At 39.3% G+C, this 27,118-nt stretch overlaps 1 protein-coding gene across 7 annotated transcripts in view; it reads right to left on the reverse strand.

The window, feature by feature from the left end:
* PIEZO2 (piezo type mechanosensitive ion channel component 2) overlaps positions 1–27,118 on the reverse strand; it is a 588,882-nt gene that overhangs the window by 270,947 nt on the left and 290,817 nt on the right. For all 7 annotated transcript variants that reach the window (XM_088019744.1, XM_028089342.2, XM_088019743.1 and 4 more), the window contains exons 5-7: positions 26,379–26,541; positions 14,182–14,392; positions 12,677–12,890 (exon numbers count right to left, since the gene is read on the reverse strand). In XM_088019744.1, coding sequence (XP_087875870.1) covers positions 12,677–12,890; positions 14,182–14,392; positions 26,379–26,541 — 588 coding nt within the window. The remainder of the gene's footprint in view (positions 1–12,676; positions 12,891–14,181; positions 14,393–26,378; positions 26,542–27,118) is intronic.

Here is a 27,118-nt window from a genome sequence, read left to right on the forward strand (position 1 = left end):
CAGAGCCTATCATACAGCCTTACTCAGGTGGGAACCAAGTCAACAGTCCTATTTTACTGTTGTCTGCCAGAGGTATACACCAATCATACTCATCCTCAGAGCTTGAACAGTTCTTTCTCCTAAAAATAGACCATAATGGAAGGTCCCACTTGTCCAAGGACAGCACCAGCAGGCACATCCAGAAAACCAAAATGAGCTGATTTGTGAAGAACACTCTCTGCCAAAGCAAAACTCTTAAAGGCTGGATAAAGAGGCCAACACTCAAATGCACAGATAACAACATAAAGAATCAAGAATCATGAAAAATGAGTTAAATAAGACACTACCAAAGGAAACTAATGAAACTCCAATAACTGACCACAATGAAATGGAGATCAGTGAACTGTCAGATAAAGAATTCCGAATAATTCTCCTAAACTTCCTAAAGGAAGTTTAGTGAACTATAAGAAAATACAGACAACTCAATGAAGTTAGGAAAACAATGCATGAACAAAACAAGTTCAGCAAGGAAATAGCAACCATCAAACAAACAGACAAACAGAAATCCCAGAGTTGATAAACACAATAATTGAACTGAATAAATCAATAAAGAATTTCAACAGTAGGCTCAACAATGCAGAAGAAAGAATTAGCAACTTGGAGGATAAGACACTGGAAATTACTCAGTAAGAAGAACAAAAGGAAAAATAGAATGAAAAAATGAAAAAAGCCTACAGGAATTATGGAATACAATAAAGAAACAATATTCAGATTATGGGAATTCCAGAAGTAAAAGAGGGGAAAAAGGGGACAGAAAGTATATTTCAAGCTAGAATGGCTGAAAACTTCCCAAACTTGGAGAAATGGACATCTGGGTCCATGAGGCTTAAAGGAGCCCAACTAGGTTGAATCTGAATAGGACTACACTGAGACAGATTATAATTAAATTGTCAAAGACAGAGAAAGAATTTTAAGAGTAGCAAGAGAAAAGAAAGAAGTAACATAAAATTATGGGTAGATATCTCAACAGAAACTTTTCAGATCAGGAGAGAATGGGATGACATATTCAAAGTACTGAAAGAAAATAACTGTCAACCAAGAATTTTTTATCTAGCAAAGCTGTCCTTCAGAGATGCAGGAGAGATACAAACTTTCCTGAATAAACCAAAGTGAGGAAGTTCATTATCCCCAGACCAGCCTTATAAGAAATGTTACAGGGTGTTCCCTGAGTGGAAGTACAAGAACACTAATTAACATAAAACAATAAAAGGTAGCATAAACCTTGCTGGTAATGGTAAACATATGGCCATAGTTCTATAGTATAGGATTATGGTTCATAACTCATTTACATCTCTAGTTTAAAAGTTTAAAAAAAGTAGTAAAAGTAACCATAATTATAATATTCTGTTATTAGTTACACAATATAAAAACATGCAAATTGTAACAGCAATAACCTAAAGTGTAAGGGGGAGTAGAAGTAAAAGTGTAAAGCTTAAAAATTCTATTGAAGTTAAATTGTTATCAGTTTAAAATAGATCATAAGTTTAAGATATTTTATGTAAGCTTCATGGTAACCACAAGGGAAAATCTTGTAGTAATTACACAAAAGAACATAATAAAGATATCAAAGCACACCAATATCAAATGACATCAACACACACACACATACACACACACAAAGACAGCAGAATGAGAAATAAGGAAAAAATGATTCTACAAAATAACCAGAAAACAATTAACAAAATGACAATAGTAAGTCTTTACCTATCAGTAATTACTTTAAAAATAAACAGATTAAATATGTTAGTGGAAAGACACAGAATAGCTGAATACATTAAAAACAAGATCCAACAATGTGCTACCTACAGGACGCTCATTTAGCTTTAAGGACACACTGAGAATAAAGGGATGGAAAAAGACATTTCAAGCAAATGATAACCAAAAACCAAAAACAACAAGAAAAAGGAAGGGTAGCTAAACTTATCTCAGATAAAATAGACTTTAAAGATGGTAAAAAGAGGGATGCCTGGGTGGCTCCGTGGGTTAAGCGTCTGCCTTTGGCTCAAGTCATGGGCCTAGGGTCCTGGAATCAAGTCCTGCATAGGACTCCTTGCCCACCAGGGAGCCTGCTTCTCCCTCTCTCTCTGCCACTCCCCTTGCTTATGCTCTCATTCTCTTTCTCTCTCTCCCTGACAAATTAATAAATAAAATCTTTTAAAAAATGGTAAAAAGAGACAAAGAAGGTCATTATATAATGATAAAGTTGTCAATCCATCAAGAAGAAGATATAGTAAATATTTTTGACCCCAACTTTAGAGCATTTAAATATATAAAGCAAAAGTAACAGAGCTCAAAGGAGAAGTAAACAATAATACAATAATAGTTGGGGATTTTGGTATCTCACTCCCAATAATGGATAGATTATCCAGTCAGAGAATCAATAACGAAACAGCAGATTTGAACAACACTGTAGACCAAATGGACATAACAGACATATACAGAGCATTCCATTCAACAAAAGCAGAATAAATATTCTCAAGTGCACATGGAACATTTTCTAGGACAGACCATATGTTAGGCCACAAAACAAGTCTTAGAAAATTTAAGAAGACTGAAAGCATACCAAGTATCTTCTCTGACCACAATGGCATAACACTAGAAATCAACAAAAGGAAAATTGGAAAATTCATGAACACATGGAAATTAAGCAACACTCTCTTGAACAACCAATGGATGAAAGAAGAAATTAAAGAGGAAATAAAAAAAACTTTCTTGAAACAAATGAGAGTGGAAATACAACATTCCAAAACACATGAGTGCAGCAAAAACAGTTCTAAGAGGGAAGTTCATAGCAATAAATGCATACTTTAAAAGGCATAAAGGTCCCAAATAAACAACACACCTGGACACCTTAAAGAACAGGGAAGTGAAGAACAAATGGATCTCAAAGCTAGCAGAAGAAAGGAAATAATAAAGATTAGAATAGAAATAAATGAAAAATTGAAAAACAATAGAAAAGATTAACCAAACTAAAAGTTGGTTCTTTGAAAAGAACAAAATTTACAAATTTTTAGCTAGACTAAACAAGGAAAGAAGAGAAAGGACCCAAATCAACAAAATTATAAATGAAAAAGATAACATAGGAAATCAAAGAATCATAAGAGGCTACTATAAACAGCTACACACTGACAAACTGGACAACCTAGAAGAATTGGAAAAACTGTTAGAAACATACAAATTACCAAGATTGAATCAGGAAGAACTAAAAAATCTGAATAAACATAATAAGGAAATACAATCAGTAATAAAAAAATCTTTCAACAAACAAAAGTCCAGGACCAGATGGCTTCACTGGTGAATTTTACCAAACTTTTAAAGAAGAATGAACACTAATCTTTCTTAAACTCTTCCAAGAAAACCAAAGAGGAGGGAATACTTTCAAATTCATTTTATGAAGCCAACATTACCAAAATCAGAAAAGGACACTACTAGAAAAGGAAATGATAGGCCATTATCTCTGATGAATACTGATTTAAAAATTCTCAATAAAATACTAGCAAACTGAATTCAGTGGCATTGAAAGATCATTTACCATGATCAAATGGGATTTCTCCAGGGATGGAAGGATGGTTCAACATACTCAAATCAATCATTGTGATATATCACATTAATAAAATGAAAAAATAAAATAACCACATGACCACATGATTATCTCAATAGACACAGAAAAAGCACTTGACAAAATTAAACATCCATTCATGATAAAAACTCTTAACAAATTAGTCATGGAAGGAACATATTTCAACATAATATAGGTCATATGTGAAAGCTCACATCTAATATCATACTCCACGATGAAAAGTTGAAAGCTTTTCCTCTTAGATCAGAAATAAGACAAGCTTCCCACTCTTGCCACATCTATTTGACATAGTACTAGAAGTCCTAGCTACAGCAATCGGGCAAGAAGAAGAAATAAAACATATCAAAATTGGTAAGGAAGAAATAAAATTGTCTCTATTTACTATATTATACAGTAAATAAATTATATAAATAAATTATATATCATTCCATATATACATAGAAAATCCTAAAGACTGATTTAGTATAGACAAATCCTAAAGACTCAATGAAAAAACTGTCAGATACAAATAATGAATTCAGTAAAGTTGCAGGACACAAATTAACATACAAAAGCCAGTAAAGTTTCTATACACTAACAATTAATTTTCTTTCTTTAAAAAAAATTTTTTTTAATTTATTTGACAGAGAGAGAGACAGTGAGAGAACACAAGCAGGGGGAGTGGTAGAGGGAGAAGCAGGCTTCCTGCTGAGCAGGAAGCCCAATACGGGGCTCAATCCCAGGACCCTGGGATCATGACCTGAGCCAAAGGCAGACACGTAATGACTGAGCCACTCGGGTGCCCCTACAACTAATTTTCTGAAAAAAAAAAAAAAAAGAAAAAGAAATTGATTCCATTTATGATAGCATCAAAAACAATAAAATACCAGGAACAAATTTAACTAAGGAGGTATAAGATCTCTTGGTAGAAAGCTATAAGACATTGATGAAAGATTCCTAAACAGATACAAATAAGTGGAAAGATATTGGATTGGAAGAATTAATATTGTTAAATGTCAATACTACTGAAAGCCATCTATGACTCAATGCAATCCCTATCAAGATTCCAATGGAATTTTTTACAGAAAGAGATAAAACACTCCTAAAATGTATATGGAATCACAAAAACCCCCAAATAGCCAAAGAAGTCCCGAGAAAGAAGAACAAAGCAGGAGGCACCACACTTCCTGATTTCAAGCTATACTATAAATCTATAGTCATCAAACAGTATGATAAGAATCTGTCTTTTCTGTTTATCTACATGAAAAGACGGATGTTCATCAAACCTATTGTGGTAATCACTTCATAATATATATAATCCTACCACCATGCTGTATGCCTTAAACTTATACAGTGATGTATGTCAAATATTTTTCATTAAAACTGAGGGGGAAAAATCATGCTGTATATGCCTTCTACACAAAACCTACAGAGAAAAGTAGAACTAACATTTTTTAATTGCCTTCTGATTGCCAGGCCTGGGCAGACCCTTGTATACATCACTGCATCAATATTCACCATGGCTCTCCCATTTTGAAGACAAAGTCTAAAGAAATTAAAAAACAAGACAAAGTCTCTCAAAAATAAGAGATAAACCGGGTCCCTGAGAAACACTGAGTATGAACAGAAATAGAAATCTCTAATTTCTTCAAAAGTGAAAGCTACTTTCTACATTAACCTTGCTAATTAACTTTAACCATCAGGGATAAAGCTATTTTTGAATTTTGTAAATAAATAAAAGCAAAACCATCATTTTTTTCTCAAGCAAAAACTAAATATTTGCCAACACCACAAGTAAGGAACCACATGTACTGTAGCCTCCTTAGTTTCTCGCTGAACTTGACATTCACTAACTGGGGACAGGTACCACAGAGCAGCGCAGTGGGACCACTGTGGGTGCCCTGACACCGAGAGTGACCTCTCTGGGAAATAATCACCCCATACATCGCATAGCAGGCGGCCCCATCTGTGGCTTCAAGTTCAGGAAAAGCCTAAACAAGTTTTACTTTACCTTGGTGCACAAGGAAATGAAATGCAAGTATTGCAGGAGACAGAGCAGAAACCAGACGGAACAGAGATTTCCTGAAAGCAGTGTGATCAGCAGTGTTAGAGCCTGAGGGTACCTGGGCCACCCGAACCCATCCCTAGAAGGGAGACACGTTCACAGCTGATCATTACGGGCCAGTGCTGCAAGTGCAAGGAAGCAAGTTTGCATAGAGTAATTGCCCAGAAGATCATTCTTGTGCTTTACAGAAGGAAACATGGAAGGTTCCAGAAGGAGGTGCATGTGCTGGGTTTGGAGGAAAGAATAGGAGCCAGTGGGATGAGGAAGTAGGACATTTCCCATGAAGGAAACAGCACAAGGGGCAGAGTAGCTCAGTGTTCTCAGGGAACTGCAGCTGAGGTGCCAGATAAGCTACGCTGTCAGATATGGGGAAGTCCGTTTGAATAAGAAAACTATTTTATGTACGTTAATATGATGTCTACAACAATAAAATCAGGTGCTTTTAAATACACATGCCACGGGGCCCAGCATTTGGTGAGTATTCTCCTATTTAATACATGACTCTTCTCGGAGACAAGCACTATTCTGGTCCCTATTTTGTAGGTAGGGAAACCCAAGCACAGAGCATGAAGTAACGTGGTGTGGGAATGCTCTATCTAGAAAGTAATGGGGCCAAGATTCGATCCCGAGGTGTTGGACTCCAGAGAATGAGTTTGCAAGCTTTAGCACAATCCTCTCAATATCTATCATAAGAGAATGGAGCCCCACTTTGTCCCTGATCACCAGGATAGCACTGGGGCAGAAAGTTCCTGCCCTGTTGCAGCGTGTATGCAGGGGGGCTGCTCTTGCATGTATGAACCTGATAGAATGAGACGACGGCACTGTCAGGTCAGCCACTGTCTAGTCCCCACAGAGAAGAAAGGAGATTTTCCATGAAGACGGAAAGGAGAGCCTTCCTGGGAGGCGCTCTCAATAAGCAAAAGGTGAGAAATTTGGTCCATAACATTTCATTAAGCCTGAAATTCTGGAAAGTGAGGTTGGGAAGTTTTAGGGCCCCTAGGGTAGACAGACATCCTGTGCCAAGGCTTGTCCCCCTGATCAGAAGCAGGAGCTGCTCCGCACGCAAGGCCAGGTGTCGTGGCTGGGTAGGGCACCCCATTTCTGAGGGACCCTGGGTCCACAATGCACCCACTTGTGGTCCTAAGTGACCATAAGATTATGGCAAACTGCCCAACTGGACTCAGAGGTTCTATTGATTTTGCACCTATTTGTGGAAAGCCAATTTCTCTTCTGGCTTCTATTTTTCATCTTTCAGATAAGTGCAGGTGAGCCCTGCTTGAGACATAAGAACAAGGCACTCCATCACTAAGAATCTTTTCAGAATGAAACCCACAGTTTGGTTATCATTGTATACCTACCAACTCTATAATTCTATAGATATCTGCCGGTGCCATCTTTTAACAAAAAGGTAAAGGAAAAGTGTTAACTTCTTTGGGTGAATTTACATTTCTTACCATGAAAATGTCCTGCTTTACATTTAGTCCTCCCCACCCTCCCCCTCCCCCCACTGGACTGCTTTCAGATGAAATTCTTGCCAACTGGTCTCCATTAAAAACAGTTTAGTCTTTCTGTGCTGTTTTTGTAACTAAACCTTAGATTACTCCAACGCAGTACGGGTATAACAGCAATCTGGGGCTGGGGTGCAAAAGCACATTCCTTTAAATCACCTGAATGACAGAACAGCTTATAAAGCAAACTGCAGCAGACCTAACAGAAAAACTGATTGCATTGTTCCATTTTTCTAAAGGACCCACTGGCTTTCCCAAATCAGAAGAAAGACATACAGCATTGAGGCCTTTATTATTCCCTATATATTATTGAGATTTTTATGACTAGCATTAAGAGAGTTAAATATAATAAATGAGATTGTACTCTTCGTGCTTGTTTTATAACATTTTTCATAGAATAGTTAACTTGTAATGTTGGAGTTTTAGGCTTTTTCTTTTTTACATTGTTTTAATACTGAAATAAACATAAGCTTTTCCTTCACTAAACATAATGTGTTTTCTTATCATCATTATTTATTTAAAAAGGGTAACATAGGGCAAATCACTGTATATTTATTTTATAGAGAATCCTACTTTCACAGAGAATGGTCCAAAAATCTTTCTCATTCCTTCCCGCCTTTTCATGTTCAAACTTCACATCTTCAAGTGAAGAAGGCAGCAAATGAAGAAATTGAATTTGGGCGAACAAGTCCAATGTCTGCAGTTAACTCCTGCAAATGTTCTTGGAAAGTTCAGGAGTTGGAACGAAAGCCAGTTGAAGATCAGAATAGACAATTTATAAGAATGACCTACTCATCCCAATGCGTAACATACGCAAAATGTCCATGAATAGTGTTTCAAGTGTCTCCATCATAATTAAGAAAACAATTGGCATTTTAGTCTCCTGTCACATCTTCCACCCTGGCCTACATCAGAACTTTTACCTGTTTTACCGAGATAACTCAAGATTAACAGACAAAGAACCCACTTCTTGTCAGGATTGTTTTTAGAGAAGTTCAACTCAAAATTACTTTTGGTATTACCTCCACAAGGAAACATGGTCAGTGGTGTGCTGCCAAACTGTTACAATGGGTTTTTAATTCATGCTACTAATAAGTAGAAGTTTATAGCATTCAAACGCATTTTAAAGCCTTTCAAGGTGCCTGCCATTCATGACAATGCAGAACAAATCAGGTCCACCTGCTCTTGGCCCCATCCCTACCCAGCACACCTTCTGCACTTTTAATGCAGAAAACCTGCGGGACGCAAATTGTCCAAGACTCAGCTTCATAAATGTGGCCAGTGCTACAGGTAGGGAAACAGGTGAGGATAAGCACAAGTGTAACTGGAGAAATCTGAACACGAGCCCACCACCTTTAATCTTGCTTCATGTCTTTCAAAATATGAGGTGTTTGCTGTCTATAGAAATTCCCTTGAAAATACAAAACCTTTAGAAGAGATTACACACTGCATTAGCAAAGCCAAATTTTGTTTAGTTCACCATTTTTGTTAGGGACACCTTCCAGAAAAAGCAGTTGTCATAGGGCTCTATATTCTATTAAACAAATTACGTTGACTGGGACATTCATGAGCTTACATACAGTTATGTGGATTTGTTCTGAAGTTTTATTTTGCTTGATCAACCCTTAGAAAACGGTATGTGCATTATGATTCAAAGTTTGTTTTAAAAATGCACATATATGCCTAGGAAAAATTCTAGAAGAATATAGACTCAGAAATAAACAGTATTTATTTCCAGAGGTTAGGATTACATTTTTAAAAGGTGGTTCTCCTTATCTTTCATTATATTTTTCCAAATAATCATCAACAAATATGTATTATACTCATGATAAGCAAATCAATTCAATTTTTCTAAAAATAAAGATAATTCTGACCAGAGAGCGTTTTTGAAAGCTTTTGAGAGAAGAAAAATGGCTTGGATTGTTTTAAGAACAACCACATCCGAAGCTGGATATATGCGCTGGAGTCTCTGTGGTTATGAAATTTTTGACAAATGTCCACACAAGATGAGTTTCTTTTGCCACTTTCCAGTTTATTTTCTACCAACTAAGAATTTGGGTTTAATAACAATGCACTGGAATTTTGCCTTATGAAAAAAGCTATTATTTTAGATACGTTAATTTCCAAGCTTTCTACGATTAAGATGCAATGCCTTGTTATCACCAAGTGAATGGGGGGAGGATGGGAATCTACAACAGGGCAGTGTATTTATTTATATTTGTATTTCATTGTTTAGCTCAAACTGTCTATGCTCTAATAAGCAACTTAACTTTCAATGACTTACCTCTACGAGATTATAGTAATGGACCTTTTAAACTGTTTAAATGGATCATCTACAAAATGTAATTATAATTACATGTAATGTGATTATTATTACATGTAATAAATTATAATCATAATTTTGTTTGTGACAATTTGAGTGAACAATAAATACAGTATGTTATTACCTCATTCGGACTATTATTTTCTACACCATAGGTGGGCAAGCCTTGTTTACCATCTGTTTGGCTACAGCTTATGAGCTAACCATGGTTTTCACACATTTTTTGTTTTGTTTTGCTTTTATGTTTTTGAGTGGCTGGAAAAAATTAAAAGAAAAATAATATTTCATGAAATATGAAAATAATATGAAATTCAAACTTCGGTGTTCACAAAGTTTTACTGGAAGAGAACTGCACCATTCTTTTAAGTCTGCCCATGACTGCTTTTGCTAATTACGATGGCTTCTGAAAAGAATTGTGACAAAGTCTAAAACATGTATTTGCTGATCCTTGATACAAAAAGTGTTTTCAAGGTGGTTCTGAATATTATCTGTATTTCCCAACATCAGTCTCCAGATGGCAGAAAAGAGCCTTAAACTAGGGGGAAAGGGGATTATTGGCATGTAGAAGATATTTACATTCCCAATTAAATCACCCCCTGAAAGTCAGCCCTTCCAACAGCGCAAAACATTTTTTCTATGCATGTTCAATAAACCAAAAATTAAACGTCTAGAAGAAACCAAAGGATTCATTTAGTCTAGAACTACTGTCTGTACTGAAATTTAGCATTTATTCGCTCCTGCCTAAAATAAATAAATATTACATAAATGTGCACCATTGAAGAGGCTTCTCAGGTATAACCAACACATGAAATTGTAATATATTTAAAGTGTAAAATGTGATCATTTGATATACGTGTACATTGTGAAATGATTACTTCAATCAAGTTAATTAACACACCAATGACCTTACAACATCCCCCCCGCTTTTTTTTGGTGAAACTGCTTAAGATCTATTCTCTTAGCAAATTTCAAGTATACAATATAGATACTATTAGCTATAGTGAGCTTGCTACACATTAGATCTTCATAATTTATTCACCTCCTAAGTGAGTTTGTATCCTTTTACCAGCCTGTCTTCCTTCCTCCCCACATGTCACCCCCAGCAACCACTTCCCTAAACTGTTTCTATGGGTTGACTCTTTTGTTTAGATTCCATATACAAGTGGACAAGTCTGTCTGACTTATTTCATTTGCATAATGCCCCCAAATTTCATCATGTTGTCATGAATGGCAAGATTTCCTTCTTTTATAAGGCTGAATGATATTTCATTGTGTTTAAATACAGATATATGTATGTATGTACATACACACCGCATCTTTTTTTATCCATTCCTCTGTCAATGGGCACTTAGCTTGTTTCCATATTGCGTTTCTTCAGTTTTGCTGTGTCTATAACTTTCTTGTCTCTATAGACTGAATTATACTTGTTAAGCCTCCAGATTATGCCAGCTGGGTTTAGAATTAGTTAGGTTGTAAGTGTGTTGAGTACTAACTTGTTTTAGTGGTTTTAGAACTTGAATTTTTTTCTAGCATTGTGTAGACATAGCTACAAACTAGACAGATTTTATGCATGAATCAATAAAAGCAAGGTAAAGGGGGCCACACACACACTGCTGCTTCATATTTACTATCCCATGAAAACCAGATAAGGATCCCTTGAAAGAAGGATGCAAATCTATATCATCAGGATGATAATATTACTTATGTTCTTTTAAATTGCAGGTTTCTCATTTCTCAACAAGTGGACAAAAAGCACTTATACCACTTCCCAGACACATCAGAGACAAGGAAACTGGCACCGCTTTCATCCCCCTCACATTCTCTCCCGCCATTTCTGTCCCCCTTTATTTTTTCCGTAACTTCCAGTTATAAACTTTTCCACAGAGACAGAAACTTAAAACAGGACAATGGGTAACCTGATGCCAATCATACATTTTCTTGTATGCCCACACAATAATCATGCACCTGAGAATTAACAATGATTCTATACAATCAGCTAATAACCAATGAACGTTGAAACTTCCCCCATTTAACCTCAAAATGTCTTTTAGAGATTTATGGTTGAACCAGGATGTAATCTAGGGTTGGGCTTCACATCTGTTTGCTGGGTTCTCCTTTAAACTAGAACCGTCCCTCCCCTCACTGCCTCTACACACACTTCTTTTCATGATGCTGAGTTTTCTAGAGATCAGATCATTTGCCTTATAGAATCCATATTTTGGATTTCTCTGATTGTTTTCCTGTGGAGTCATTATTTTTCTATCCTTTATAAATTACTGTAATCAGGGGTTAGGTCTAAAAGTTTAACAATATGATGCTGTATACTTCATATTGCATCACATCACAAGTGTGAAATGTTGAGCTATCCCACTTTGGGTAGTACTAGTTTGATCAACTGGTTGTGGTGTTGATCACCATTACAAAGGTTTGATTTTCCATTTGCCATTGGCAAATAATCAATGAGGTTATACATTGTCATTCTGCAAACATCTTTTAGCCCAACAACCTTTTTCAAGTAATGGTTTCAGTTTGCAATGAGAATCACTATTTCATTAAGAACTGAGAAACAGTAATTTTCTAATTCTATTATTCCTTCCCCTTTCATTAGCTGGTGTTATCCTGTAAAGGTCGGTTTTGTCTCATCATGAGAATCACCTAGAACTCCTTCAAAAAGTCAAAGTAAATGCTGGATTCTTTACTCTTAATTCCCATTTTTCAAAGTAAGGAGTTGGTGTAATGGTTGTCTTCAGTTGAAGCAAATTAGCTCTCTATCTCTCTTTCCCCATGAATTCATGCCTTCTTATTTTTATATTTTTACAGTCAATTCATTATTATTTTTGATGCTCTATTATTTGGCCTGTGAGAGCATCCTCCAGCTGGATGCCTTAACGCTTTTTTTTATTCTTTGATTTAAAATGTTCTTATGGGATCTCTTTCCACAGCTGAGACCAAACAACAGCCTCCCCTCTCTCCATGTCCCAGCAGCACCTCTGTCTGAAGAGACCTTCTACTTCCTTCTAGACGTTGTCATTCAATAACTTGAAAGCGCTAGATTGCTTCTCCCATCCCCACCAAACCTTTGCTGAGTGCATCAACTGGCAGTGAGAAGAACCCCTGCAAATTCAAACAAGATCATAAAGGAGGGCTAGCTCCCCTTGAAATGTCTTCACCATTTCTCTTACCTCGCATAGTAGTCATTGGGTGGAACCGCTTCTTGAAAGAATTGGAACTGGTATAAATAAAGTCCAATCAAGTGCCCCGCAGTGAAAATAGCCAGCAGAACACAGAGACAGCTGAACAGCAATGGATCGAATGTGCGGCACCAGGACCACCAGGTGCACAGACCCAAAAATACAAAGAAGTACACAGATGAGGTCAAAGATGGCAACATCATACCTAAGGAAGAAGAGATACGGTCATGACAAATTGCACAGAACCAGAAAATCATTTACCACTCAGGAAATGTAACTCTTGGAGATTATGGACATTTCCTTCATATGCTTTCAGGGATGGATCAAGTTATTAAAGTATGAATCACATTTTATTTATTAAATCAGAACTTACGCTATTTTTGTTGTGAAAAAAAGTCATACATAAAGTGATACTTGTAAATATAAGGAAACACAATATGATGAAGAAATTCTTCCCACGGTGTTTGAGCAGAGTAAATATCTACTTTTCATACAATAGAATTTAGCATATTTGCTTGCCTGTTTCCATCTTTCTACTTCTCCCCCAATTTTTCAGGAGTACTTGTGTGTCCATTCCAACTTTCCCTGATATCATTTTTTATAATCACTTGCTTTTTTGTGTGGTTAAGTAGGATTCATAACAATATTACATCTGTGGCAAAGTCTCACTAAAACTTTGCCCTACCCAACAAAATTTGATTCGCACTATTACCACAAGGGGGCACGTAAAGTGAGGTCATTCTTTGACAGGCATTTAAAAACCTTGGCAGGGGGCATTTTGAAATGATCCTTTGTTACAATATTGGGATATATTTCTTGAGAAATTCTATTCTCTTTCCCACTTTTTAATTTCCCTATGAAAAAACAGTCACGTTGTTTCATCTCGTGCACTTTCAACAAAGAGGTATGGCCTAAACTTCCCAGCGGCCCTGGAGCAGCGCCAACAGTGGGCTGGAAAGAGGGAGAAGATGGAGATAACATTATTATGGAACAAGCGGTCGGCAGCCAAGATTTGAAGGAAGTGAGTGTCTGTGCTGCAAGATTACAATCTGAGGAAGAAAAATAGTATATCCTGGAGAGTTAAATTAAGATTACTAACGACCCAATGTAAACAGACATGCTTTCAGAAGGCACACATATGGCTCCGGAGGGGGACACCAACATTGCTCCTCAGAGCCCAGTGCCCTTCCTGGGCTCTGGGGGAGAAGAGTGGTTTTTCGGATCTACACATAAAACATGACATCACGTAAGACATAGGAAAAGGTGGCTTTACGGAGGTTGACAGAAACCAACTAAAAACCCAAACGCTACAACTGAACAGGAAAAATGATTTCTGTTGTGTGTGCTGTGTACACGTGGCTAGTTTTCCAGCAGCTACAGTTATGAGTTTGGTGTCACAGACCAGGATGGTTTCTTTCTGTATTTTCTCCTCAGCCATGTCTTTCATTATTCACCAAAGTGCTACCTGTGCTCCATTCGGTGCCGGAAACGCTCACCTGACGAACCGAGTAAAATCGTCACCACGACCTTTCCCGCGGTGGTGATCATGTTGCCGATAAACTCCTTAAGCTTGGAGGCCACAGAGGCGAGTCTGCGGAACATTTTTAATTTTGTGCTCTCTTCCACCTCGCCTTCAACACCGTCCCCTTCATCTAAATCCTCTTCGTAGATCAGTGCCTCTTCTGGATCTATTTTTTCTCCTCCAGCCTAAATAACGGAGAAACACAAAACACTGCAGTCCAGAACTCTGCCTCCCCACCCCGCAGATTATATGGTTTGTAATTTATGGGTCAGTCAGTGAGGTGAACTTCACAAACCAACGGAAAACTGCAGACAACCACTTATGTCCCCCCAGGTCTCAGACAGTGCTTGTGAAAGCCCAAGTCACTTGGATCTTTCCTAAAGAAGTAAACAGGAAACATCACCAATCAAAGGACCCTGAACAGCATGTTGTCTGAGCCACATGAACTCATTTTTTATAAGCAGAAGAAGAAACTGAAACATCTATCAAAATCTTCACTTTCATCAATCTGGGTTCGGTTCCTCACATTTATAGTCTGCCACCAAGGTGATAGGTAGTTTGATGAGAGTTATCTATGGCTTGAACCAAAATGGTGGTTCAATCAGTGCTTATGAAATCCCTTTTCTTTCTGAAGTAAATTCTGTCCATTATTTTAGTGTTTCCTGGCCATGGGAGGGTGAGTGGTCTTGGGTTACTTGACTAGATATACAGTCACTTCCTATTTTGTCCTTTTAGAGAATGATATACTGATTCAATCCTGAATGCTTCAGCCCCTCAGTACTATCATCAGAGATTCAGGGAAGAAACACATGGTCAGAATATATACGTATTTCTATGCATTATTTTATTTTATTTTTTAAAAGATTTTATTTATTTGACAGAGAGAGACACAGCGAGATAGGGAACACAAGCAGGAGGAGTGGGAGAGGGAGAAGCAGGCTTCCCGTGGAGCAGGGAGCCCGATGCTGGGCTCGATCCCAGAACCCTGGGATCATGACCTGAGCCGAAGGCAGACGCTTAATACTGAGCCACCCAGGCGCCCCTATGCATTATTTTAAACTGGGTATACAAGGTGTTTTTGTCTGTTTTGTTTTCAGAGACTACCTCAAAAGGTTTTTTGGCTAATTAATTTTTCCTAGAAGGTTTAGGATTTTTTTTTTTAAAGTTGTTAGAAATAAGCCATCATTTTAAGACAGAAGGTTTTTTCAGATGCATGAGGTTTTATTTGCATTTGCCCCTAGGCTGGCAGTCTTCTCTTAAGCCCAATTGAAAATGCACTAGCTGAAGAGCCAGAAGGATTCTCAGGCCCAGTTCAGACATCTCTTTTAAGGTTTAAAGAGTACAGCCCAGCCTTTCCATTTTTCCCCTTTTAAAGGTTTTTTTTTTTTTTTTTTAGCCCAGCCTCTCCATTTTCCTATTTTAAAGGTTTTCTTCTTGATACACTTAGTTCAGATATTTAAATAATATTCACTAATGGGAACAACCTCTAACTATGCCCATGTGCACTAAAGGAAGCCAGCAAAGGAAGGCTGGTAGGAAGCTCCAACTAGTCCTGAGGGGCCTGAAGAACTCAGAGATCTTCTCTTTGCCTAGAAGGTACACGCCACTTGTAACTTCAGCTGTCCATTGCTGAAGCCAAGGGGCCAGGATGCATACTCACCCTCCACACCCCACACACAGATTTAATCTCGGGCCTATTCAAGTCTATATACCCAAGTTGGGTTCTATTGTATTCCATCATGACACATTTGCATCTTTTCCTGAACGAAAAGGAATGTCTCATGCTTATTCATGAAGATTTCTCTACAGGTTCAGGGCCTAGTGTGTGCTAGTTATCTCCTAAGAGATGCAGTGATAAACATGTAGGCAAGTAGAAAATTAACAAGCTGAATATCTCTCAGTAACAAACCCTAGTCAGAGAATTAAAATAGGGTGATGTGACTGTGAGTAGCAGGGTGGCTATTTTAGGTTCTGAGGTCAGGGACAGCCTCTCTGAGGAGGTGACATTTAAGCCACTATCTGAATGTCACAAAGTCACCAGCCATGTGCAAATCCTCAGCAAGAACATTCCAGATGGAGGGAAGACCTGGTCAAAGGCTCCGTGGTAGGTTCAGAAAGAAGGCACATGTTCTCTGACATACTTCGTCTTCTACCAATTCACCCTCCCCGTTGTCAGCTGAGCCCCCTTCCTACTTCATGGAGAGAAGTGGGGCTAACCCTGGGCTGGCACATCATCCTGCCGAGCTAACGCTCACCTGTGCGGCAGGTAATCGGGCCCCCTGTTCTGTGACTGTGGATGAGCTGCATGCCCTGAGACACCAGGGAAAAGGACGGCCCCCGCCACCCTCACCACCCCCTCCCGCATTCCCTCATGCTCCCTCTCCCATATCGCCCCATCAACAAACAAAACATGCCTCACCATCTCCAACCCACACCCCTTCCGACCCGTATTTGCCTCTCAAAGTGACTCTCCAAGAGTTGGCTAAAAACATGGCGTCACTGCCCGTATGCCTCATTTCTCTTGAATTCACTCTAACAGAGTTTGATTGCCAATCACTCCACATAGTGAGGGCTATGACGTGGTCTGTTGCACATGGTGATGCCAAGGGAGACCGCAGTGAGGAGGCTATTGCTGTGGTCGAGGAGGAGATAGGAGCTCATGCAGCTGAAGAGAGGCTGGTGTCTCTGCTGTTTGTCTTAAAGGTCAAGTCAGCAGAACTCGTCGGTAAATTTGATGTGGAGGGAGGAGGGACAGAGGAAAATCAAAGATAGTTCCTGTATTTTTGTTATTATTGAGGAGATGGGGATGGGGATAAGCAAGGGGGAAGTGGGTTGGGGAATTCAGTTCTGAGATGCCCTTCAGGTATCTTGTTGGAGATGTTACAAGGGCAGCCAGCACAGGAATCCAGAGGGCTGGAGGGAGGTGGACACTGGAGAGGTCTCTCTGAAGTTCAGTGGTAGAGAGATGGTTTCTAAAGTCAGGGGTCTGATGAGATTACCTGGAGAGAATACAGAGCTTGCCCACCTCTCAGGCACTACCGCACTGGGAACCAGCCTGTCTCTCCAGCCTCACCCTCATCTTTGCCTAGAAGCACCTGCTGTAGGCAACCACGTGGGGAACCCAGAGTCCACGGGCTCTCTTGGCCTTGGGACGCGTCCTTGGCTGTGAGGTCCCCTCCCAAGCTCTGAAGGCCCCCATGTCCCATACCAGCTTGTCCCTTCCACCTGTTCTGGCTGCCCCAAGAGTTTCTGTGGGGACCCATCCAGAGAAGCTATTGCTATGGCACCCACACCACCATCCACATACAAACCATCTGTTCGTGGGGCATGTGTTGCTTAATTTTCCCCTCACAACAGGGTAACACATAAAAATCCTCCCTGAGGAAGAAAGTTGGGCCCAAACCTTCAGTCACCGTACTTGAAAAAGGAGACCTGGAGAGACAACACAGCTAGAGCTGCCTGGGTCCCAGTCAGAAACACACTCCTAACTTTCATAATAAATGGCTTATTATTCAGCTGTAGAATTGCTATGGATATAGATTAAATCAAATAAAGTTCTCTGGTCGAGAACCTTTGTGAGGTTAGACAAACGCATTTCCTTGACTTCTCTTGGGCGGGACTGGGGCCCCTGTGACTTTTATAAACATACCACTGTACTTGAGGGTTTTCAGCATTTTTGTACCGGAATCCCTGGGGCCCTCAGTCGGAAACGCTTTCTAAACCTGCCAAGCTGAGAGGGAGCCGAAAGTGAGCCAGGTTGGCCTCTGTGAGCCCCCACTGTCCAGGCTGGGGCCAGAACTGCCATTAGTCACATCAGGCCTGCTTTTTAACAGGCAGGCTTTCTCCCCCTAAATGATTCGTCTGGTGAAGTATAAACACTGATCCTCTGGAACAGCATCCACTCGCTCAAATGTATTTACTAACAAGCAGCCTGGCTTGTGGGAGTTGTAATCTCTCCCGGCATTCGAATGCAACCAGACTCTGGCCTTGAAGCTAAGGAGTAGCTATAAAAGAAGATTTAATTCCCCTGGTTCCAAAGCGATCTTAGAAATTTAAAAGAGAACACTTTACGGTTTAGAAAGGCAAAAAAAAAAAAAAAATTCCATATTATTTATGGAACTTGTCAACATCTAAAACTTATTTGAAGACATGTAAATCCTTTAACTTGCCTTTGCTAAAAGTTCCCCACTTCAAATGCACCAACATGTATTCCTGTGGCAGCTCTGGGAGAGGGTCTGAGCTCCAAGCAGCCGTCGCATCTCACCCCCACAGCTGCCTCCCCACACTCGGCACATGGCAGTCATTCCCACACAATTTGGACAGGGAAGATACGACAGTTAGTTTTGGTGGAACGCAAGCATCCATTTTTCTTTAGCAACGAGCACCCAAAGATTCAACCTGGGTGGGGGTAAGTCCTGGTGATCACCCGGGAATCTTTAAGAGAGCAGGCACCTACCTTCACCTCAAACTTCCTAAATGAGAAATTCTGGGAGCGAATCTCAGGCCCCCATATGATCAAAGACCTGCCCTATGTGATTCTGAAGCAGCCAATCAAGACTCCATGCGAAGGCTTCCATCCACAACGCCCGATCAACAGATTCCATGCTCAGCATGGACAAAACTGCAAACATCTTGTTGGAATCATACGCTAGGCAGACTCCCTTAACTGGAAAATACATGGAAGTAATTTATCTGTGGAACCTCCTTCCGGTTTCAGTCAACCTTTACGTGTTAGGCCAGAACTTCTCATCAGATGAATCCACTTTCTTCTTTGTGGCTAAAACCATGCTATAAAAACATGTCAACGGAGTATATCAAAGTCACAAACAAACGATCTGGAGGCAAAGGGAACGTTTTTCTGAAGTGTCATGAGTTGTTTATTCATTGTTCATTATTAAAAGTTAACAATTTACCTTTGCAGAATGGGTTCATCTCAACAGAAGAGCCCAAGGAAGGAAAAGGCAAGTGTGGTGCCTCACTGCACAAAGACAAACGCTATGGGCACCGTGTTGCCTGTGGAAGGGAGTAGAGAGGGTGCCTCGTCTGTGTGATGTCACCGTGTGTTATGTAAACCTAACGGGACAGCTTCGTACAGATAAACAAATATTTCCTTCTATGGCCACACTTGTTTTAGGAAGATTATTTTTCCAAACTTGCAAGAGCAGTGGAGCCTGGCGCCACCATCCACATCCCCATCCCTCCCTGACACTCTCATTCCATAGCTCTGGGATGAGCCCTGCATCAAACCTTCCAAAAGGTCCCAGGCCAAATCACCAACTTAGAGATTGCACCAATCTTTGAGAACCACCTGAACATCATTTGAAAAGGAAATGAACAATAATGGAAAGCAGCCAAATTGGACTAACCATTATTTTAAAGGTTTATATCTTTAGGGTTTATTTTAAAAACTCACCTAATGGCATACCATAAAACCAAGTCAGTATTAAAACACACACACACACACACACACACACGTACACACGTACACACACACATACACACACACATACACACAATCTGATACCATCTATTCAGTTTGTCTCTGGTTAGAGAGATTATTACTGACCCTGAACCATCCATTTTCTCTTATAAGAAACAGCTGAGTTTAGCACTCCTGACATACCCGGTGTTCCCTCTAGAAATAAAGAATTCAGGAAGTGATAACAGCCGCATTTTGAGGGCACACAACCCTTCCTTTTGCTCCAAAATGTCCTGAAAGATTCAGGACCCATATAATACCTTCAGATGGGCTGAGATGTAAACAAAATGCAAGTCTGTTGTTAAAATGTTCAAAGGCTGAGCCCTTAGCTCTAGCTGCTCTGGAATCCACTCATTCCTTCCCCATTCTCCAGGACTGTTCCTTCCTCCCCTCAGAACTTTCCCTGAGCCTGAGCTCTGCTCTGAGCACCGTGCCAGGTCCAGGGTTGGAATCCACCCTGGGACCCCAGAAGTCTGCCCTTACTCGGAGGAAATAAACCAAGTGTATATAACTGTTTATAAAGTGAGAATATAAAATCCTAATTACAGGGATTTGGAATGCCCAATTCCAGTTATTCCCAAAGCAAAGATGATGAAAAAAAAAAAAAAAAAGGACAAATGTCCTGGAAAGCAAAGCAAAAAAAAGAACAGTCCATGTTAGACCTTCCTTTTTGCCCATCCTAGTACATAGTAGGTACTGAAAAAATAAGCGTGCCCATGGATAAATACACATGCTTCTCTGCAGTCACAGCCAGGAGAGATCACTGAAGACAGATGTGTGGGGTTCCCTGGCCCTGCCAAGTCCTCTGATAGTTTGGGGGAGAAGCAGCTCTTTGCAGATAATCCTGGCCCAGGGCTGACTCCTTATGGTTTGTTGCTTTAGTTTTATACTTTAGGTTGCTTTGTGCAAGCCTCCATATTAATCAATTAACCATTTAACTTGATTAAGTATATAAGTATTACTATGTGTCCGATCTCAGGTTACTTTGCTAACTTAAGGTTTGCTGCAACAGAGAACAAGACAGCTTATACTTTAGTGAGGGAGATAGCAAATAACAACAACAAAAAGTGGTATGTAGAATAATTACAGAGTGGGATAAATGTTATGGATATAACAAGACAAAGACCAGGGAATAATCTGGGCGAGTGGGAAAGGGGTCACCTGATGATGGAGGAAGAACTAGCTGTGAACGAGCAGGGAGTGAACTCTAGGAAGAAGGGAAAGAGCTAGTTGGTTCTGGGCACAGAGAAGCACAGAGAGGGAGTGGGACAGAGCCCAGGATGAGGGTATGGAGGCAGGAAGTGCCATGGCCCTCAGGGTTAGGAGCCTGAATTTTGTTTGCATTTAATGAGACTCCAATGAGGTGTTTTAGCTAAGGAAGTGACACAGTCTGATTTATAATTTTACAAGGATAATCCGGATATAAAATTTATAATTTTACAAAGAAGTGACATAGTTTGATTTATAATTTTACAAGGGCAATCCGGATAAGGCAGAGAGTGTGGTAGCAGTGGAATAGACTAAGAACAGAGGCTGGAGGTGGGGAGATCCAGTTGTAGGTTATTTCGTGGTCTGGTTGAGAGGTGGGATGAGGACTGTGGCAGAAGAGACAGAGAAAGGCAACCAGATGTTAGACAAAATGTCGAGGAGCACCCATAGGACTTGTTGATGATAATGGATAAGGAGGCCAAGGAATCCAGGGTCTTACCAGGGCTCGGGGCTCTAGCAACGGAGTGAACGGCGATCCTGTGAACTTGGGTGGGCAGTCAGCAGGAAGGCTGGGTGGAAGGAGGGAAGGGAGCTCGAGCTCCTGCCCTCAAACACGCTACCAATACTTTGAAAGAAACATGGGGAATTAAATGACATGAAGTTGGTGACAATTCCATCTCAGTATTTACAGTTGACAGAAGGATGGAAAGCACGACCAGCCTCAAAGGAGTGAGGGAGATGCAGACCGTATGGAGCAGGACCAGGCAGCAGGGGTGGGACACAAAGGTTCCTCTCTACCCACCGTGCCTGACCAAGCTACCCTCACTGAAGGAACACTGGGCTCTGCAATCTCCCCAGACAAGTCTCCCTTGTGGGTGCTTTGTTGTTATTTGCAACTCAAATGCACAAGATCGCCTGTCAAATATATCAAGGACAGAACAAAATATTCTGAAAATTTCTACAAACAGTGATCTGGACATATTTTTAAGGGTAAAAGCCGACTTCGGAGCTTTGATTTTCTTAAAAAATAAAGCAGGGAATAAGCACACACTGTTAAATGATGTTAAATGAATGAACAAATGGGAGAGAAATGAAGGTGTATTTAATTTGCAATAGTCTTATTTTAATAATGTAAAAATATTTGAGCTGCCTTCATAATTGCTTAGTCTTTCCTTTATTTTTACTACTGGTCACATATTCAAGTCCAGGCTGGTCAAAGTTCACTCAACTAGCATATGCCCATAATATAACATCCCTGCCTTTCCATGTGATAAAGTGAGTATGCTCTCCCCATGTGTTTCTCTCAGAGGAAAGGATGAGAGGGACTCCATGGTCTCACCTTGTGTCCCGGGAGATGTAGCTGAAAGACAGTGGTGGACACATTTAGCCATGGATCTAAAGATAACTTGTCTCCATGATACTCATCCTGAAGCTCATACTGTAATACTGAGCCTTCCCGAAGCTTTTTGAAGACAACAGGCCAATGATTTCCTCCAATTAGAAACTCTTTATTTAAACTAATGACATCTAAAATCACCACAATTAAAGGTTCCCCCAAACTGTAAATGTGTTTAACCCAGAGAAGACAGACCCAGGGAGCTACATTTTGGGGGACATAGGACAGTAAGTCCTTGCCTAGTTCCTGAGAGTGACCTTGAGGGGCAGCAAAAGCCAGGAAGCTCAAGCCTGGTAGGGCAAGTGGGCGGTTACCCAGCTTCTTACCCTACTGAACGCTGCCATGTTTCAGATGATCGTGTCTGCGTGCCTGAAAAGACAGGATCTAGAAAACTTAAAACAGGTGATTTTGGACTAAATCTCAGGGGAGATGCTGAATGCCTTATTAGAAGGTGACAGTAAAAAGATTGATTTCTTTCATTCTTTGTTCCTTGCTCTCCAAAAAAAAAAAAAAAGAAAAAGAATAGTAACTTCGAAAACCTCAATGCTGAAACTTGAGGCATGGCCCTGTTGGTGATTTTATGTGTCAGAATGCAGATGCCGTGGGAGCCTAATGGACATTAGGCATCAGAAAGGAGGGTACAACATAATAAAATAAAATTTTTAAAAAAAGGAGGATACAGGTTTTGTGGCTCAGAATGAACTTCCAAATAAAGCAGGATCCAAATATTGCATACCTGAATTTTTAACAGATGGTGGATGCTTATACTGAAATATTATTTTTATGCTTTGTATTTTGATTTGTCAGACTATTTAAGCAGACCAAGTCATGACTAAAATTCCTATTTGAATAAACATTTAGTTGCTCATAAATTTGGATTAATAATATATTAGAATACTATTTGCTTCCAAAAGAATAAAGCCTGAAATCTCATTAAATAGTTAGAAAGAGCTAGTAGTACAGAAATATACAAGGTAACAGCAGTTTGGTGAAATTACAAAGCGTTTCATTGCACAGGTGACCCTTTCCTACATGACTTAATTTTCATAATGTAACTCATTTTTTTTTTAAGATATAAGATTAGGGATCTTTCACCCAGTTATGATTTGTAGATCTGCTTCTCAATTGCAATGAACAGATAAACAAGACTACAGATGTGTCAGTTGAAAGAGAACCTTTCTTGGCACTTGAGGAATTGGCTCCCTTACTGAGCTCTGTTCTCTGTACAATGCAAGATTCTCTGTAACATTGCAAGATCTGGGCAGATCCTCCCACCCACTGACTTTCCCTGGGGCTTTTTTTTGTGGGGGGAGGAATCCAGGGATTTGTGATGCCCTTTAAAACAGCAAACTTGAGCCTCATTATCAAGTTGAGCAAAATTAGGAAAGACTCTTGAGTCTCCTTCAGGGATTAGTTCCTACTTTAAAACAATGCTGGATTTGAAAAGAACTTCTCGCAGGCACCAATGGATTAATCTTGCCATTTCTCCACTGAGATAAATGAAAGAAGAAACAATGCCAGCAAACACTATTCTTTCAAAGGATCCTCAAAAACCAAACATTCTACAGTGCAAATGTCAAGATTTATAAAAGGGAGGAAATATGTTGGGACCTTCCAAAACAAAATAAATTCTCCTACTTATTTTGGCCATGTGCTTCTATTCTTTTCAGACTCAAGCCAGATTGTTCACATGTAAGAAATATTTCCTTGTGGATTCATCTCAGAAGAGTCACACACCAGCCTGCTCCTCCCGGGCCACCTGGGGGGCTGGAATGCACTAAGAGAATGGAAGTTAAGATCTAAATGAGGCCAAAGCAAATCTAAAGGGGAAGAAATTCAACCTCATCATAATGATATTTCGTATTTTTCAAAGCTCCCAAATAAATAATATTTAGAATGTCTATCATCTTATTGTTATTTTTAAATAATGTGATTAATAATATAAAGAGTACAGATATTTAAACAGGTTTCAATTGGAAGAGAAGTTACCATAAGTTTATCTTTGAGAACTGTGTGAAATCCAAAAGGAAACATGATTTTAGAACTAATCCATTTGACGGTTCTGTGTTCTCTTCTTCACCAGATGTGTGACCTTAACATAACCTGAAATCTGCCAACTTCCATCAGTCAGTGTAGGCTTCCCTAGTCCTATGGCAAAAAAGCATCTGTCCTTAGTGACAGAAGTTCTTTTTATAAGAAGCTCTGCCATTCATTTAGGGCTATCTGTGACAAATAGCACAGAAGGAACTCTCTTACTGAGTGGGTTGGCTTCAAACTCACCACCCAACTTTACTTTCTATCATTCTAAGAGGACTCTGAATTTGAAACTGCTCTGGGGCCTGTCCAATGGAGAAGAGCAAGGTGAGGAGAGCAAGTAGCATCTCATTAAGCACCCCAATGAGTAGGCGCTTCACACACACTAGGTGTGTTTTATTTGACATTTCATTTAGTGCTTACAGCAAATCCATGATGTAGGATTATGACCATCCTCATTTTGCAGAAGAAAGAGAATAAACAAGTTTCTCAACATCACATAACCACTGTTAGTAGCTTCTATGTCTGCCTTCAGAGTCTACTCCATTTACAATAAATATCCTTTATCTTCTATTTATAATATGAGGACAACTAAAAAACAATCTTGCCTTTATAAATAATAGTAATGAAAAATCCTAAGTCTGGAGGGTTTGTGGGGTTACTTTCACCAAACTTGGACAATTTTTGGCGATAATTATCAAAGCCAGATGATTTTCAAAGTTGTAACTATTATAAATTGAAGTTCAAATACAAAACTGGAAATTAAAATTTTAAGTTTTGCTTTAAAATTGGAAAGCCAACAAGAAAAGGCACTTTCATAGTTTTACCCATTTTTAAGACACTGACAAGTGCTACATAGTTTGTAGACTTAAATGCAAGATAGGGTTAGTTGCTACCTTGCTATAATTGTTTTTTACACCAAGTACTTGTTAATATTTGCCTTAAAAATAGCAGAATATTGATATGCAATGTGATTGATGTGATTGTCTTTTTTACCCATAAATGATTTTCAGCAGTAGTATCATTTCTAGATTGTATAGATCTGTTGAATTATAGCCTCACTTTATTGTTCTGTTTTTAATAACTATACAAGGTAATTTGCTGCTTATTTGTGAGGCACATAGGTCATTTGCCATAACTGAGACTTGTCTTCCTTGAGGCTTTTGTGATTACCATTCTCAAAGTAAGTGATTTCAATTAACTTCATTTTTGCAGGTTAAAGTTCTTGCCAAAACTTCTGAATAAGAACATTTGGTAGCTGTGTCTTGGGTCAACTGTCCAGAGGAAGTTTTTTTTTGTAATTTTTTCTTTGTAAATTTCATCTTTCAATTACCAAACCAATTACTTTGTAAACTGATGTTGCTGAAACTCATATAACAAAATACAGTCATTAGAATGGATCAGTGTTCAGAAACAGGTCCAGGGACAGGGACGAGCTGTCTAACTTGCTCTCCATATGCCGAGTGAGATCTGACGTGCTCGTTGATCCTCCTGAAACTCTTTCTGCTAAAATACATAGCTAAAAATTAACATACATTTTCCTCAATAGCGTTATCTTTTTCCAATTCTCACACTTTCCCAAAGGTATATATTTTTTCTCTGGAATGCTTTAAAATAACTTGATCAAAACATGCTAACACAAGTCCACTCTGAAGAGCAAGGTGCACGGACCAGAAAGCTTCCCTTCAGGGAGGAATTACTTTTTTTCTAAATATTTTGTAATAACTAAGGCATCTAGACAATGGGCCATAATATTATGAATCTAGAAGGTTAACCATCTGAGATAATATTAGATGAGAGTGGAAAGAACACTGGGTCAGGATGAATGCTCCACGAAGGGCAGCCCTCTTGTTCCTTGAACTGGCTCCTCATGGCCAAGATATGGATGTGAATGTCTACCCATCAGAACCACACCAGGGGCTGTGCAATGTAACTGAAGCCAAGCAACCCAAAGCTTAAGTGCTTTGCACATTTCACTCTTACACAACTTATTAGAAGGTTCAAAGCCCTCAGAAATCAAAGAAGGAGGATAGATGCATGAAATCAGATTTACCAATTCTTCATTTTCAAACTCTGAGTTATACTGTGCTGCTTCTTCTGTCACTGGTTTCTGAACAATGTTTCTGCAGACGAGCCAGATGGTCAGGCTAGCAATGAACATCCCGATATCAGGCACGAACACTCTGATCCCATTGCCAGCATCAGCTCCCTTTAAGCTATGGAGGGAAAAAAAGAAAGGGAGAGGGAGGAAATTTAGTTGTTTTTCTATTTCTATGGTGACACTATCTCAAAATATGTCTGTATCTCATTAATGAATTTTAAAAAAGCAATACTCAGTTTCTGCCTACAAGACACAGGAAAGCTTTTCATCGACCTCAGAGTCTTAATGTAATCTGCTAAGATTCAGGAAGGCACCAGGGTTTCACTGGAGTTTCAGAAATATTATAAAGATTCCTAAACCAAGTCTCACTTCTAAAACATGCTAATGAACTATATTGTCTTTAAATGAGCCACATGCGCAGTACAGACCCAGGTGTCAGCAATCTAGCTGAAGCAGTTAAAAAACTAGACACGTACTAGCAGTCAGGAGATATTGTACTTTAGATGGAAATCAAAGCTGGAGGGAAAACAGAAAATGTTACAGCAATGCTTGAAGGCAGGACCTCTTCGTTATTTTGAATGTGTAGTTGATTTTGTTTTCCCTATTGTTCTAAGAAAGGCAGACCTGATAGGTTTCTTCTTTTAATATTGGAGAATGGACAGTGGACCTTAGAATTGGAAGGTTTGGGTTCA

The sequence above is a fragment of the Eumetopias jubatus genome, unplaced genomic scaffold, assembly GCF_037043125.1.
Source record: "Eumetopias jubatus isolate StellerSeaLion01/CBP00866 unplaced genomic scaffold, mEumJub1_p1.0 scaffold_16, whole genome shotgun sequence".
Taxonomy (NCBI): domain Eukaryota; kingdom Metazoa; phylum Chordata; class Mammalia; order Carnivora; family Otariidae; genus Eumetopias; species Eumetopias jubatus.